A 15,845-nucleotide genomic window follows, 5' to 3' on the forward strand; every position below is an offset into this window, starting at 1 on the left:
CTCTGTAATATACCTACAAAGATCTTGAGCAAAAAAACAACCAGCGCGATGACTCAGCAGGTAAAGGCAAATGCCACCAGATCTGACAACTTGAGTTCAATCTGCAGGATTCCTGGGCCCATGGCACATGCACAGATGTGGTGATTTGAATAAAAATAGCCCCCAAAGGCACATATATTTGAGTACTTAGCCACCTTGGAGTGGAACTCTTTGAAAGGATTAGAAGGACTAAAAGGTAAGGCCTTATTGGAGGAAGTCTATCACTGGGAGTGGGCTTTGAGGTTTCAAAAGCCGATGCTAAACTGTCTCTGTCTCACTCAGTTTCCGTCTCCCTCTTCCTCCCTCTTTCTCTCTCACAGGCCCCTGCTGCCTGAGGATTAAGATGTAAAGCTCTCAGTTCCAAGGCCATGTCTGCCTGCGTGCTGCCGTGCTGCCGTGGCCCCCACTATGATTATAATGGACTAACCCCGTGAAACTGTAAGCCAGCCCATAATTAAATGTTTTCTTTTATAAGTGCTGCCTTGGTCATGGTGACTCTTCACAACAATAGAACACTAAGGTAGTACACATACACCAAAATATTATATAAAATAAACACATTTAATAAAAAAATATAAAAAAGAAAGCAAACCCTCTTTATCCAGATACTATCATACCAAGCTCAATAGCACATGGAAAGGACACACACCGCCCAATAAGGTGTTATCTTTGGGATATAGAACAAAATAATTTAGTGGCTACATTTATCAAATTAATGAAGACAAAAGTTATACAGTTAGCTCAATAAACACAGAAAAAGCATGTGATGAATCTTAATGCCCCCTTTGAATGACCAAAAAAAGTTCATTCTCAACAAAACAGAAGGAAATTACCTGACCGTAATAATGGCCATAAATGAAAGCTCACAGCTAATATACTCAGTATTGAAAAAACACACTTTCTTTTATGAACATCAGGATCAGACAAGGACTTCCCTTTGCATTTCTGTCTACATAGTGCCACTCAAAACAACTAAATAAGTGAGAAGTATCCATTGGAAACAGGGAAACTATCCCCTTTTGAATATGATACGATTTTACGTGGAGAGAAAGTAAAAAACATCCCACAAGTTTGAGATCTAACAACCAGAAATTAATCTGTAAATGTTTCAGCGTGCAAGACAAACAGGCAACAACTTAATGTTATGATAGTAATCCTTCTTATTACAGCATGAAAAAGAATGAGCCAGGAAGTAAGAGACCTGCACACTGAAAACTCTAGAACTCTGACAAAGAGATGGAAGAAGACACAGAGAGATAGATGTTTATGAACTGGGTGGTTAATTTTGTTAAGATCCTCATGTTACCAAAACATTTACAGATTTGGGGTAAAATTTGTCAAAATCCCAATAATATGTTTATATTTATATACATATAGAAATTAAGCTATAGATAACACACTTCCTAATTTCAACATATATTTTAAAGCCACAGTAACTAAAGCAGTATGTGGCTATAGTTAAGATTGATGTGTAGACTGATGAGACAAAATTAAAAGGTTAAAAATAAAAGTAAAAATATGTAAACTCTAACTTCTTCTCAACAGAGGTGCCAGGAAAACACACTGAGGAAATGGTAGTCTCTTCAACAAATGATACTTGGAAAAAATGACTATATTATCCACATGGACAACAGTAAAATTTAACCTTTATTTTACATCATACAAATCTTACCCACCTCTCTCTCACACACACACATTCCTCAAAGTGAAAAAGATAATTAAATATAAGACCTGAAACTCTAAAGTTTTAGAACAAAAATTACATGTTCATGGTTGTACTGACTAGTTTTATGTCAAGATGTCACAAGTTAGTCATGTAGGAAGACAGAACCTCAGTTGAGGAAATGCCCCCACCAAATAGGCCTGCGAGGCATTTTCTTAACTCATGATGGATGCAGAAGGGTCCAGCTCACTGTGGGTGGTGGCACCCATGGACTGGCGGGCCTGGGTGTATACAGAAGTAGGCTGAGCAAGCCAAGAAACAGCACACACCAATACCTCCGTTTCAGGTCCTGCCTTGACTTCCTGCCTTGACTTCCTCTAATGATGGACTGTGAGTAGAGCTGTAAGCTTCCATAAGCCCTTTCCTGCCCAAGTGCTTCCTGGTCGTGGTGTTTTAGCAGGGCAGTAAGGCAGAAACTGGGACCAGGTCATGGGGTAGAGCTGTGACACACCTGACAGTGTTTGGCAAAGGCTGTGGCAGCATCTGAACTGTTTGTATCTATCACGCCATTTCTTCCTCTTTAGTCCACTTGGGCTTTTTTTCTTTTTCTGTCTTATTTTGGTAACTTTAAATGCCAATGTCTGCCTTCTGTTGGTTTATTAACTATAACTGCTTTATTTTATAGATAGGGCTCATGGTAGCTATCTTTACCTTAGCATAGCCTATTTTTAAGTGGTATCACGCTACTTTGTATACAGTAGACAGCCTTCCTAGTGTATTCCCATTTCTCCCAGCCAGTCTTTATGCTATTACTGTTATTCATTTCACATGTACATATCTATATGTTAAAATATTATAGACAGAGTTTTTATTAAAAGCCACTATCTTTCAATGCTTAAATATTAAATTTATTTTTGTAAAAACCAGACTTTTCTGCTACTTCTTTCCATGAAGCATAATATTTTAAGGTTATCTATTGTCAAAGAATAAAGGGAGGAAGCCAATGGACCATAGTTTAATTAAGTTTCAATTCTTAAAATAAAATTATCAATGAGTCAGAAACAAAGTCTAGCAATCATTTCAGAGCCCAGTGCAGTTTTAACATCATGAGAACAGTGTTGGAGTGGGTAGCAGACACAAGAGTAGTGGCATGGAACAGACATTCCTTAAGATCTTTACGCATGCCTTTAATCCCAGCACTCGGGAGGCAGAGGCAGGCGGATCACTGTGAGTTCGAGGCCAGCCTGGTCTACAAAGCGAGTCCAGGACAGCCAAGGCTACACAGAGAAACCTTCTGTCTTGAAAAAAACAAAAACAAAACGAAAAAGACTTTTATTTACCTGCAATGGACCCAAAATAGAGCTGGTTGTATACATAAAAAAGAGCCGGAGGTAACTCAGAACATTTGCAAAAGCAAAAAGCCCTTCTGCTACAAGTGTGGGGTGGAATGCATCCCAGTCCTTCCGGTCAGCAAAGTCATGAAACTGGAGGCAGGAAGAGAAGCCAAAGGTCAGTCAGGAAAATGAAGAGAAATACTCTGAAATGTCTGAAAGAAAACTATTTTAATTATGTTCTGATAGAAGACCTAAATAATGTCTTAGCCAAGCAAAAGATGTCCATGTGTGTTAGGAAATACCACTTTATATGCCAAGATTTACCAGAAATTCTTTGGTTATTAAAACTTTATCATTAAACATTTTCTGAGTATTCTTTAAATTCTATTATATAAATTGTGAGAATGTATGCTGCCAGTTAATTAAATACCTACTAAACCAAGGCCTTTGATTTAGGAATTTAGAGTGAACTATAAAAGTCACTCCTCTTTCAAGTTACAAAGAAAAGAAAAAAAAAATATAAGTGATTGTCCTTATACAACAAAGACTGTCTGTCTGTCCTGCTGACTGAGACCACATACTAGATGTTCTGTGTGACTGTTAGCCACATCCTTCCGCTCCCAAAATGTCTTGTTTGGATTAGAAAACTACTTCTAGAACTAAAGAAATTAATCGGAAAAATCAATGCCACCTGTAGGCATAAGGTTATTATGTAATTCAAATGCTGATTTCTGTATCCCTCATATCTGGTTGTAGTCCTTGCTCTGAGAATCTTCTGTCTCAATGTTGTATACAGTCTGCTCCCCAACTGTGCCCTGATATACTAATAAAGCAGCTTACAGCTAATCACTGAGCAGGGGAGAAAACAGGACTGGACTTCCTGCCAGCCAGAGGAGGAGGAGTTAGAGGAGGAAGTAGAGGACTGAGCCACAGGCAGAGGTCCAGGAGAAAGGAGGAGGATTCAGCTGGAGAAAGGAGAGGTGTAAGGTGCAAAGGTCTTGGAGATTTACTCTGGAAGGAAGCCAGACTAGCTTATAGGGTTAAGAATAGAGTTAAAACGGCTCAGGATTGCGCTATGAAGCTTGTTAAAGAAATAATATAATAGAGTCTCAATTATTTGGGCGACAGCCAGGTTAAGAGAGGAACTGATAAACAAACACAATTTTATAAAAATTAACAGCTACAGAATCTATCAGGTATTTATATACAACAACTTTCATTTATATATGACCAATTTTGACTTTTTAGTAACTTCTCACATCAGTCACTGAATCCCTCACCAACACACTGTACACTCTTGATCAATTAAGGAAACAGATGTCACATAAAGTAAACTGACAGAATCACTTTGCTCTTTCTATAATCTATAAATAGCAAAAAAGAAAATCAGGAAATCTTATATAATCTTAGTTCCTTAAATGTGACACCTCATAGTTAACATAACATATTTTCTGGCTTTGAGAAAGCATAAATAGCGATGAAAGTAAAATTATAAGAGGTCTTAAGTATATATGATAAATGAACTAAATGAAGAAATAAGACATTTGATAAAATTTAAATAACTGGGACCTGGATTTAAATCATAGTTTTAAAAACTATATAGCCATATATGTTATTAATATCTCTAAGACATTTTATTAGTTGCAAAGTGAGGGTAAGGCTTTTTGTTCTGTTTTAAAGAATTCCTGTGACAATGAAGTTAGATACAGAATACCTACCATCAACCATGGAACCTAGCTATGGTGTAGACAACCATCAATTGTGAGGATAAAACAAGACGCAGCATATGAAACACCAGCCATGGTACCCACCACATGGCAGGAAACCACCAGTGAAAAGGTAAACCATTCACACTACTGAAAGAGTAAGCAACCAGACTCACGCAGATTATTTTAAAATGAAAATATACCAGACATAGATTTGGGTCTATATTAACTCGACATTACATACATAATCACCTTAGTTTTTTTTTAAGTAAATGTCTTTGATTGACAGTAAACAGTCACCTTGTTGTGAGCCACCACTTTGAGGGCAAAGGTTGCCAAGTAAAGGGAATTCATGACAAAGCTGAGCTGGTTACGAGATTCTTCTAAAAAGTCTTCCAACCCTTCATACCAGAGTCTCTTAATGTCTGACCAAATCATCCCTAAAGCAATAGGAAAAAAAAAAAAAAAAACCAGGTTTATTAATACAAGAACAAGCTAAATAATGCGTTAAGAGACAAGTGTTTATAGCTTTTGGGTTAACTATATTCCAATAAAACTGAATTCCAGAGGCAGTAGGGGGTTAATGGAGGGGAACAACAGACTGTTAGTGAAAAGCTTTTACATTTTGAAAGAAAAAAATCTTATGTTTCCTGTGACCTGAAAAACACACACACACACACACACACAAAACCCTTAAATTTCATATTTGCCAGAAAGGAATGCCAAGTGATGTGAAACAGTCTAAGGAGATAAATGCACAAATGTGTGCACCCTGCACACCCCCACACAAGGTTTTGTTCTTGACTCTTTCCACTATTAAGTGTAGTGCTTTAATGACCTTAGCCAGTCTAGTAGCTTTAACACAGCATCTACATAACAAAAAGTCTCAAGTTTCTGTAATTTTTATGTGATCATGTATATCCATGTATGAACATACATCCAGAAGCCAGAGGTCAATATCAGTTGACTTCCTCAATCTCTCTACACCGTACCTTTTGAGAGGCGTCTCAGTGAAGCTGGAACCCACTGTTGGCCGTCCAACAAGCTCCAGGGATGCGCCTGTCTCTGTCATCATAGTGCTGAGGTTACAGACGCATACTGTGGCGCATGGCTCTTATGTGGTGCTGTGGACCTGAACTCGGGCCCTCAAGCTTGCACCGTAGGCATTCTATTGACTGAGGCCCCTTCCCAACTCCTTAAACACATATATTTAAACTCAATTAATAGTTATATAACCATTTCTATCTCCAGACCTCAACTTACTTAGGCACTTTTCTGCTCTGCCTCTCTTGTTGGAGATGTGTCCAGTTGAGCTTATCTCTGCCTCAAATTCACCATACTTGCAGATTTTCTTCTCATTTCAGTTATTAGCACTCCATCCTTCTAGTTGTTTAATGTGAACCAATTCGATCCTTGAATTAACCCCAACTCCTGTTTCTTTTAAACTTCACGTTCATTACAAAAGTCTTGCCCTTCCACGCCTCCTCAGGGAGGGAACCCAGGTTCAGCCACCAGCTCCACTCACAGCCACTCTGAACCCCCTGGCCCGTCTCTAAGCAGCAACCCTAGACTCTACCCACCCATAAGACCTGCCTGAAGTCCCTGTGTCCCACACCTGGCTCCTCCTCTTCAGGAAAGGAGCCCAGACTTGTGACACCAGCCCCACCCATTCCTGTAGCTAAGGCTGCCTATCTCCAGCTGAGGGTGCTAGACTCACACCACCAACTCTCCAGGCTCCCGCTGCCTGAGGACAATTCCTGAGCACTTCCCCTCGAGTCCCAAAGATTGGCCCTGAGATTGTAACTCTGCAGCCGGTCTGCTCCTGGGCTTAGAAACTTCACTTAGCCTACACTGAGCCAGGACTACTTCTAACACCACATTCTATCATCACAATGACCCGCCCCACAGCTGAGGCCCAAGCTCCCTTCAGCTGGGACGCAACCTGATGAGTGCAGAGGGCAGGAAGCAGATCCAGACACCCACTCAAGATGGAAGGCAGGATTTCCATACCAAGAACCCCTAACTCCAGACACTATAAAACCCATTCTTATGACTGATGTCACTTGAGCTTTATAACCTAAGTGATGGTCTACGCTATCTTAGGGCCAGGCCAATCCTGACTCCCACAGGCATTATGCTTATCCTAGTCTTCTCCCTAGACCTTTCCTCATCTTGAGCATTGTTTCTAAGTCAACAGGAAACCATCTTTCAGGTGAAGCCATACGTATTCTGCTAAGAACTTCAATATAAACGTGTCTTAAGCTTTGCTGTATTCATGGGGCTGAGTTCATTGTTATCTGAATGGTTTTTCCAAAATAGTGCTGTGCTAAATATAGCTAAAGTAAAATAATCTGGGCTAGACTCTAGAAGTCCTGGTCTAGCACTGGCTACAACAGAATTGGGCTGAGCCAAGTTTCTTTCTTACCTCATCCTGATTTTTTCCCCTGCCAGCTGTATAGCCTGCAGGGGAATCGCCACAATACACTTAATGAATTTCAAATTTCTAGGGTACACTGTATAAAACAGAGCTGAAGTAGCAATGGGAAAAATAGCTAAAAACTATTACAAGCAATGCCATCACTACATAATCACCATTCCATTTGTTTTGGGTCTACTTTGCTGCTTAGAATTAGGAATATTTAGTAAATATTAGGCTGAGCTATTCTGAGATTCTTAAAAGCTTGAACCTCTCTCCCATTTTATACTTTCTCCTTAAGTGTCTCACCCATGCCCAGAGGGCAGGGAATAAGAGACTAAGACACGGGATAGAGGATGTGGGGGAGGGGGGAGAGGAAAGGGGGAGGGGTATTTGTACCCAGTGGGTGGGTGGGGGACAACAAAGGACTGCCTCTGGATAGAGAGGAGACAGATTGGCTATAGAAAAATGGCAGTTTATAAAGGTACAAGGGGAAACCAGTGTTAGGATGAGGTGTTTAATTTTAATTGAGCATGTTAATTAGGTGAGTTAAAGGGGGCTTTTGATTGCTGGACTCCAATACTTTGATAGCTGAACCTTTGGTGGTCAGCCTCAGGAGGAGGAAGTGGTCAAATAAAGGAATAGACCTTGATGGCTAGCTTTAGGAATGTAAGCTAATGCTTTCTAGCAAGGCAGAGGGAGTGGGAGAAGGGCAAGGCCTGCCAGAGCTATGCTCACCACACTGATAAGAGCGGTGACCGGAGTGCCCTCACCAAGTGCATCAGTGCACACTGGTGAGGTGCTAGGGAGGCCAAGACAGGCAGATGCCTGGGGCCGGCCAGCCTGTCTATATGAGTGAGATCACATGCAATTAAAAAAAACAAACAAACAAAAAACTTTTAACTTATTAGCTGGGAAGACAGTCTGTGTTTCCTGTGCAAGCATGATGATTTGAGTTAGATATTCCTCGCACACGCACGTGCACGCGCGCGCGCACACACACACTCACACACAGGGGAGGAATTTTTGACTTTCATGTATTTTAGTAATATAAAGTTATAAAATCAGGAACATTAACCTTTGTAAAAATATTAGATAAATGATCATGGAAATGTTCATGTCTTAGCTGTGCCAAAGGACAAAGTCATACACTGAACTCCATGCTCATAATGCCGTTAAGCAGGGGATATTAAATAAGAAGGAAAAATGTTTGAACTCACTTGACACTTACCAATAATCCACAGTATGAGGAGGTAGTCTATTCTCTCGAGGGCTGGCCCCATTGTATTTTTCTTGTCCTCATTGTGGACAAGTGAGTAGAGATTTAATAACAGCAAGAATGTGAAATATGACGCTCCATGGATAATAAATTTCATGAAAGGTGTGTGAATGATTCTGCCAAACTGAGATTTGGGAGCTATCAAATAACACAGGGACAAAACCGGCCAGAAGATGCCTACTGTCAAAACAGTCATTATCTTCTTACAGGTGGGCTTACGGCGGTAACCTGACATCTGTCCAAACCAAACGGTGTTCAGGAACTGCTGGCAATTTGACTGGGAGACGAACTGAAAAGGACAGAAACATAAAAAACAAAAAAGGGAAATAGAAACTTTAAACAGTAACTGACTGCTATTCAAAGACTTAACCCTAGGTTACAGAGCCTATAAAGTTCACAGGTTTTTGTTTTGCTTTTTGTTTTTTGTTTCTCTCTCTCTCTCTCTCTTACAACTAGGAGTGCAGAGGTTCAGAGCATAGACTACACAGAGTCAACTAAAGGCCCCGACACAGACGAAATGACCAGGAATCTGTTTTCAACCTCTCTAAGCTTCCCAGTCCTCGTCTCTAACATGGTGATAGCAACAGTGGCTCCTCACAAGTTTGTGAAGATTCAGCGTCAAGCCCTTAGGATACTGCCTTTTCACAGCACTTGCCAGACTAAGTATTTACAGTCTTAGTATATTTAAAGACCATTGAGCCTGTGTAAACCAGCACAAAGACATCCAGTGTGTATAAAAGTTGAAAGTTAATGCGCATTCCATAGAGACAGCACTAACTAACCTTTTGTTTTGTTTATTTGTTTGTTTGTTTGTTTTTTGAGATAAGGGTTTCTCTCTTGTAACAGCCGTGGCTGTTTTGGACAGAGACCCACCTGCTTCTGCCTTCTGAAAAAGTGCTGGCTTTAATTAGCAAGTTGTGAGGAAGAGAGACGGCATGATAAAAATGGTCCATGTATTAGTCCTAGACACGCTTCATGGAAACACCAAGAGAGAGAGAGAGAGACTTGAAATAGAGCAGAGATACTGGTTTTCCCCTGCAGTGCTGAGGATTGAAGTGGGGCCTTGCGCATTGTCGGCAAGTGCTCTCCCACTCAGCTGCTCTCCTGCCCTCTTTCTACCATCCCCTCCAGGCGTCTTACTAAACTGACCAGGCTGATGCTGGACTAGAGACCTTCCTGCCTCAGTAGCTGGGATTACAGGCCCTGAAAATATTCTTTTAAAAATTACTTTTAAGATCTTGTGTGTGTGTGTGTGTGTGTGTGTGTGTGTGTGTGTGTTTTGCCTACATGTATGTATGTACACCATGCATGTGCATGGTATCCACAGAGGTAAATGAATCGGGCCCCTGGTAAATGAATCACAGATGTTCATAAGCCACCACGTGGGTTCTAGGAATCAAACCAGCATCCTGAGCAAGAACAAGTGCTCCACACCACTGCGCCGCCACTCCAGCCCCCTAAAAGTGCTCTGAAACTTGTCTAATAGTCCATTTCATGTACAGAGAAAAATCTCAAAGAAAAACAAAAGTCGCATCCAAGTACAGAAGTTAATTTGTGCAAGTTTACAAATTATCTTAGCATACAAATTTAAGTAAATGGCACTATTTCTCTAAAATAATGTAATCAGATTTCATATTACCAATTACAGATAGTCATATTATTCAAGTAACCTAAAATAGGATTTTGTTAATACAACATTTTAAAAAGATTTTGGTAGCACATGCCTTTAATCCCAGCACTTAGGAGGCAGAGGCAGGCAGATCTCTGTGAGTTGAAGGCCAGCCTGGTCTATAGGTTGAGTTCTAGGATAGTCAGGGCTACACAGAGAAACCCTGTCATGGAAAAAGAAAACAAACAAAGAAGAAGGAAGAATAAAAGAAAGAAAGAAAAGAAAGAAAGAATTTGTTCTGAGTTAGAATTTAATTCACAGAGTTTCATTCTATAATAAAAAAAACTAAGTATTTCATCATGCTTATTAGGTTTTGCCATTCTTTAATTTTTTAAAAATTTTATTTTATGTGTATGAACACTTTGCTTGTATGTATATCTGCGTACCAGTTGCTTGGTGCCCACAGAGACCAGAGGATTCCCTGAAACTGGAGTTACAGACAGCTGTGAGCACCATGTGGGAGCTGGGAAATGAGCCTCGGTCCTCTAGAAAAGCAGCCTGTGCTCTCAGCCACAGCGCCATCTCTCCAGCTGCTTAGCTGCATTCCTTCTTTCTCTGCTTGGGTTCCAGTGCTCTGCGGAATTTTAATTTGTCCCAGAAGGTGAGACAGGTGGGACTGGAACAGTCTTTCTTGCAGCAGCCAGAAAAACTCAGGGATGTCGCCTTTCCCCAAGTATCAAAGAAACCTCAGCTCTTTTACTGCACTTGACATCCTCTAATATATGATAGTTTAAAAGGAAATTATAATATTATTTAGAAGAATAAGATTTCAACTTCAAATGTTCTAAGTCTACAGAGGTTTGAATCATGAACCTAGATTCTCTGATATTCCTGTCATCAAGAAGTGATGGGCAGAGGAAGAGATCACGGCTCACATCCGCCCTTCAGCTCAGTACTCTCTGGTTACTATAGCCAGCAGATTCTCGTAGAAATGGTGCATGTGACCTCTGAAAGGTCTCCTTCGGCGTCAAGCTTCTTTCATCTTCTTCACACAAACACTGACTTTTAGAACTAATTCTAAAATCCTAAGAATTGCCCTGTAAAAGGGTCCACTACCTGAGAGCCACCAATCTGCGAAAAGCCCAAGAAACAGACACACGAAGGCACTCCTGTCAGCCCTTTGCTGCTTCCGGTCGATCACCTCACTGCCCATGCGCCTCTTGGGTCCCAGATCTGAGTTCTCGGGAGCTCCCCTGTTGTGGACTCGCCCGTCAGATGACCCAGCCCACTAAGACCACACTATTCATGGTCCTGGCTGATGTTGAGAAACCAGACATCTGAGTGACAACCCTACAAACAGACTTCCTGCTTTCAGACACTAGCCTTTCCTTTAAGCCGTATAGACACTGTTGAATTATAAACACTATACCGTTTATATTGTCACAACTTTTATTTTATTTGAGAATCAAAGCAAAGAAAATAATTTAAATATATCACAGAAAGCTTCATACCTCCTTTTGGTTATATTTGATAGCAAGTTTTAGACGACTTAAATTCATTCTTTCTTCTAGTAGTCCCCGCTTGTCAAGAGGCTCATCACTAGATGTATGGTTTAGGATAACTTCCAGTTCACGAGAATTCCGGGCTTGGGCGAGCAAATCTTTAGCAAACATTTTGCACTGACGGGCTAGCTCTTCATAATCATTCCTATAAAATGCATAGTCTGCTGTTAGGAATGTCATTCCCACTGTCCAATGCTACCTCACTCGGCAGTATTTAAATCCTGACAGGCTACAGAAGATCTGCTCTTTTCTTGTTGACAATCCTAGAAGCTTACTGGTGCAGGAATTCTCCACAGCTTTGGAGACATATGCTTCTTGGGCCATATTGATGATTCTAGGCGAGCACTGTATACCTTATATAGTAACACTCTGAGAAACGCTTATAAAACTTGGTCAGTTTTCCACTTAATTCACTTCTCTCATTCTCTGTAAATGGCTAAAATTTCCCTTGATATTACTCATGTAAACACTAGAAAAAATACTTTTGATCTTATTAGGTAACTTAAGACTACAGCAATTTTCAATAATCTGTAATATATTATGCTGCTTGTAATACTGAAAAATTATTCTGACATGTTTAATAGGTTCACTTGAGTGAAATTCAAGTTAGAAAAAACACTAACTGCACCTCCTAAGGAATCTCTTCAGCGGTTCTATTTTCTAGACCATACTGCTGTTTTTGAATTACTTATAAAATATGTACTTGGCATAACTTGTGAAAAATGAAGTTTTACCACATAATTCTTTATTAAACATAAGTTAAATTTATAGCCCAGTTAACCAAAAATAGATATGTTGTGAATAGCTATGAGTCATGCATGAGAGGCTGGACTTTAGAAATCAGTTTTATTCAGCTTCTCCCGACCTAGCCCCCCTCAGCAAAGACCAGGAGGCTCCACTGCTTACTCTCTCCACACGGTAAATGTGGCTGTGTGAAGCTGCAACTCAAAACCCAACACTTTCCCTTAGAGGCAAACATTTTCCTCATTCTCTGCATTACTATATAATCTGAGAACAATTAGCTAGATTTCTTTAACAAATGAAGCATTTATTATATGCCTTTTGGCATAGGAATATAACTCCAAATAGGAATATACATCAAAGTGTTATAACAAAGACATCTTTAAATAAGCATTTAAGAGTTCTAGAGCAAAACATATAATTTATAAATCTAATCTGTCTATTCTTTAATAGACTCTGAGAAGATAATTAAGTTGTTGAGTAGACAGTGATACAGTTAGTGATGAGTGAGGATCTTGCACCTTAATTATAACTTTATGGCTTCTTCCCTTCCTTCCTTCCTTCCTTCCTTTCTTCCTTTCTTTTTTAAGTCAGAGCCTCTCGCTGTGTAGCCCTGGCTGTCTTAGAATCACTAGGTAGGCCAGGCTGGGCTCAGAACTCACAATTCCTCTGTCTCCCCAGCGCTGGAATTAAAGGTGCATGCCACCATGCCCCGCCCTTCTCTCCGCTTTTCTCTCTCTGTCTCTGTCTCCTTTTCCCTCTCTCTCTTTAAGACACGGGGCTGGCTTCAAACTCACAGCAATCCTCTTGCCTCCACCTCACAAGTGGTGTGACTGCAGGCAGGTGACACCATCCCTAACCTCTGGACTTAGAACTTTCAAGATCACACTGTGTTTGCTTGTATTAAGGCTAAAGAAAACTGTGAGTTTCTGATCCTAGTCCACTAAGTGTGAAGGTACACTGCTGACCTCTCCAGATGGAGCAGAGCCACACAAACAAGCGTGAAAGGAAAGTGGGTTCATGTACAGTCCCTGTCAGCACTTTGCAAATGGGAGCCGGTGAGAGGCCTACAGATACCCTGCCATAGGGACAACCCCAAGGTTTGCCTGAGGGATGAAGGGGCTGAAGAACAGAGGACAGAAGTGGACCAAACTACATCAAGATATGTTCCTTTGACAGGGAAAGACCATTCCAAGTGGCAACAACACCAGCCATCTTAGATTAAATATTTACATTGTAAATAAGTGCAAATTATAATTCTGCCTATGGACAGACTGAGGCAGAAGAATCTACGGCCAAAGGCACAACGTGCGACATCCCTTCTTGCCCACCTGAATTCCACCTCCACGAGGCTGAGCTCCTTTAAGTCGGCACTGAGCTCAAATGCTCTCAGGATTGGATCCTCCTCGGTTAACATGATCAGCGCTGGACTGGCCAGACATCTATAGATATCAAGACGAAACCTGTGATAAAATTTGATTACACAATGTAAAAAACAAATCCTTGTTTGTTTCAATCTACAATTGTTATAAATGTATAAAGTGTAAAACAGTTCAATATAACTATACACATGCTTATTTCAAGATAAGTTCCATAAGAAGAGACACTTAAAACTTAAATATTTTGAGGAACATTCGAGATGTTGGCTGCCTTGTAGACACGCCTGTAGTTTCTTCTCCCAGGCAGCTGACATAGGATTCGTGTTGGAAAGTCCACATGAACCCAGGTAGTGAATGGCTGCTGCGAGAAGAATTAGCCTCTTCCAGGGGTAGCTCCTGCATAAGAAGTCCAATCCCAAATGGCCAGCAGGTATATACACGACATTACATGGACTCAGTAGATTATGTATGTGTACATGTAACAATAATGACTAAGAGACCATGGATTTAGGAGGCAGAACACAGAGAGAGAGCTTGAGAGAGAAGGAAAGGTGGTGATGATGTAGACACTGTGCTCATGCAAGAAGCTCTCAAAAGAAAAATAAAAAGAACAACAAAGGACCCATAATTTAGTTGTATTTATGACTACAGAGAAAGACACTATTTCTGTTTCTCTTCAGATAAATGTTTCCTGTTAAATCTCTTTATCAGCGGCATAATTATATTAAGACTGTAGAGCACCATGCCTCGAGGAAACAAACATTCACGATGGTCAAACTGAATTTTCTTTTACTTCTGAACATCTTAATTGTAGGAGAAATATTTTCTCTACAATCCCTGTCACTTAACATTTCAGCTAGTCTGGAAAATGTGAACACACATACTTTAATGGTCTAATTTAAAACCTACACTTGCCCTTTCTTAATTCGATTTTTGTTTATAGTTTATATTATCAGATTAAGTTGACTGAAATGATAGCTACCTTGTGATCTTTCTTTAAAAGAAAAAAGAAATGATACCAAAATATCATTTGTAATATACATTTAAAGTAAACTTCTATTCTTGAACCTACATTGTAAAGGAAATGTGCTAACAAATAATTAATATAATATGGACTGAATAGTTTTCCTCTCCCAGAGATTAAACTTCTTCAGCATCTTAGATATATTTAATATATGCCTCTTTACCAGGTTACAATTTTGAAGGATTTTTCAATTAGTTATGACTGAAATCATTTGGTTATGTATAGTCTCTAACTAACTGAGATAATCCTTTTACGTTCTGTAATTTAATAAATATTCCTATTTCAATAACACAGTAGTAAACAAAAATTCAAAATTCTTTATTTATAAACATTTAAATATAATTTCTAGTTCATAAGTTTGGGAGATTTAATACATGTAAATTTACATTTCCTTTACATGTAAACTTAATGCAGACTTGTCATTTTTAAGAGTAGACAGTCCAGGCTGGGCGGTGGTGGTGCACGCCTTTAATCCCAGCACTTAGGAGGCAGAGGCAGGCAGATCGCTGTGAGTTCGAGGCCAGCCTGGTCTACAAAGCGAGTCCAGGATAGTCAAGGCTACACAGAGAAACCCTGTCTCAAAACAAACAAACAAACAAAAACAAAAAACAAGAGTAGACAGTCCAGGAACCTGAAGCCCACAATCCTTCTCTATCATCACCGTATTTCAATGTAGGTCATTCTTTCCTGCAAACGGTTTTCCTTTTGATGGCTGTCCATTGGATCTCCATTATCGGACACTTAAGTTGTTCCTAACTCGTCTCTACTATAAAAATGAAATAGCAAATATTCTTTACTTCCTACATCCTATACACACACAGTTCAAATTACTGGGCAAAAATAGCAAGCATGTCATGTACTCTGATATTTGTTGGAGGTTGGTCTGGCTGCTCCCCAAATGAGCAGACTCACCCCAAATTGATTGTACCTTGGCTAAGCTTATTCCCGTTTGACCAATAAAAAACCATCACACCTGGGCGGGCAAATGGGATAGGCGTGGCTAAGGTTACCAGACTTTGGGACACAGAGAATCTTGGAAAAGAAGAGAAACCGGAGGAGAGGAGAGGAAGAAGGAGGTAGTGCCACGGGTTAA

At 40.0% G+C, this 15,845-nt stretch overlaps 1 protein-coding gene across 4 annotated transcripts in view; it reads right to left on the bottom strand.

Moving 5' to 3' along the window:
• The window catches only part of Trpc1 (transient receptor potential cation channel subfamily C member 1), a 45,956-nt gene that overhangs the window by 7,528 nt on the left and 22,583 nt on the right, over window positions 1-15,845 (bottom strand). For all 4 annotated transcript variants that reach the window (XM_051140171.1, XM_051140170.1, XM_051140173.1 and 1 more), the window contains 5 exons: window positions 13,681-13,812; window positions 11,558-11,753; window positions 8,390-8,726; window positions 5,043-5,182; window positions 3,043-3,186 (listed from right to left, as the gene is read on the bottom strand). In XM_051140171.1, the coding sequence (XP_050996128.1) occupies window positions 3,043-3,186; window positions 5,043-5,182; window positions 8,390-8,726; window positions 11,558-11,753; window positions 13,681-13,812 (949 nt within the window). The remainder of the gene's footprint in view (window positions 1-3,042; window positions 3,187-5,042; window positions 5,183-8,389; window positions 8,727-11,557; window positions 11,754-13,680; window positions 13,813-15,845) is intronic.

The sequence above is a fragment of the Acomys russatus genome, chromosome 32 (genome assembly GCF_903995435.1).
Source record: "Acomys russatus chromosome 32, mAcoRus1.1, whole genome shotgun sequence".
Taxonomy (NCBI): Eukaryota; Metazoa; Chordata; class Mammalia; order Rodentia; family Muridae; genus Acomys; species Acomys russatus.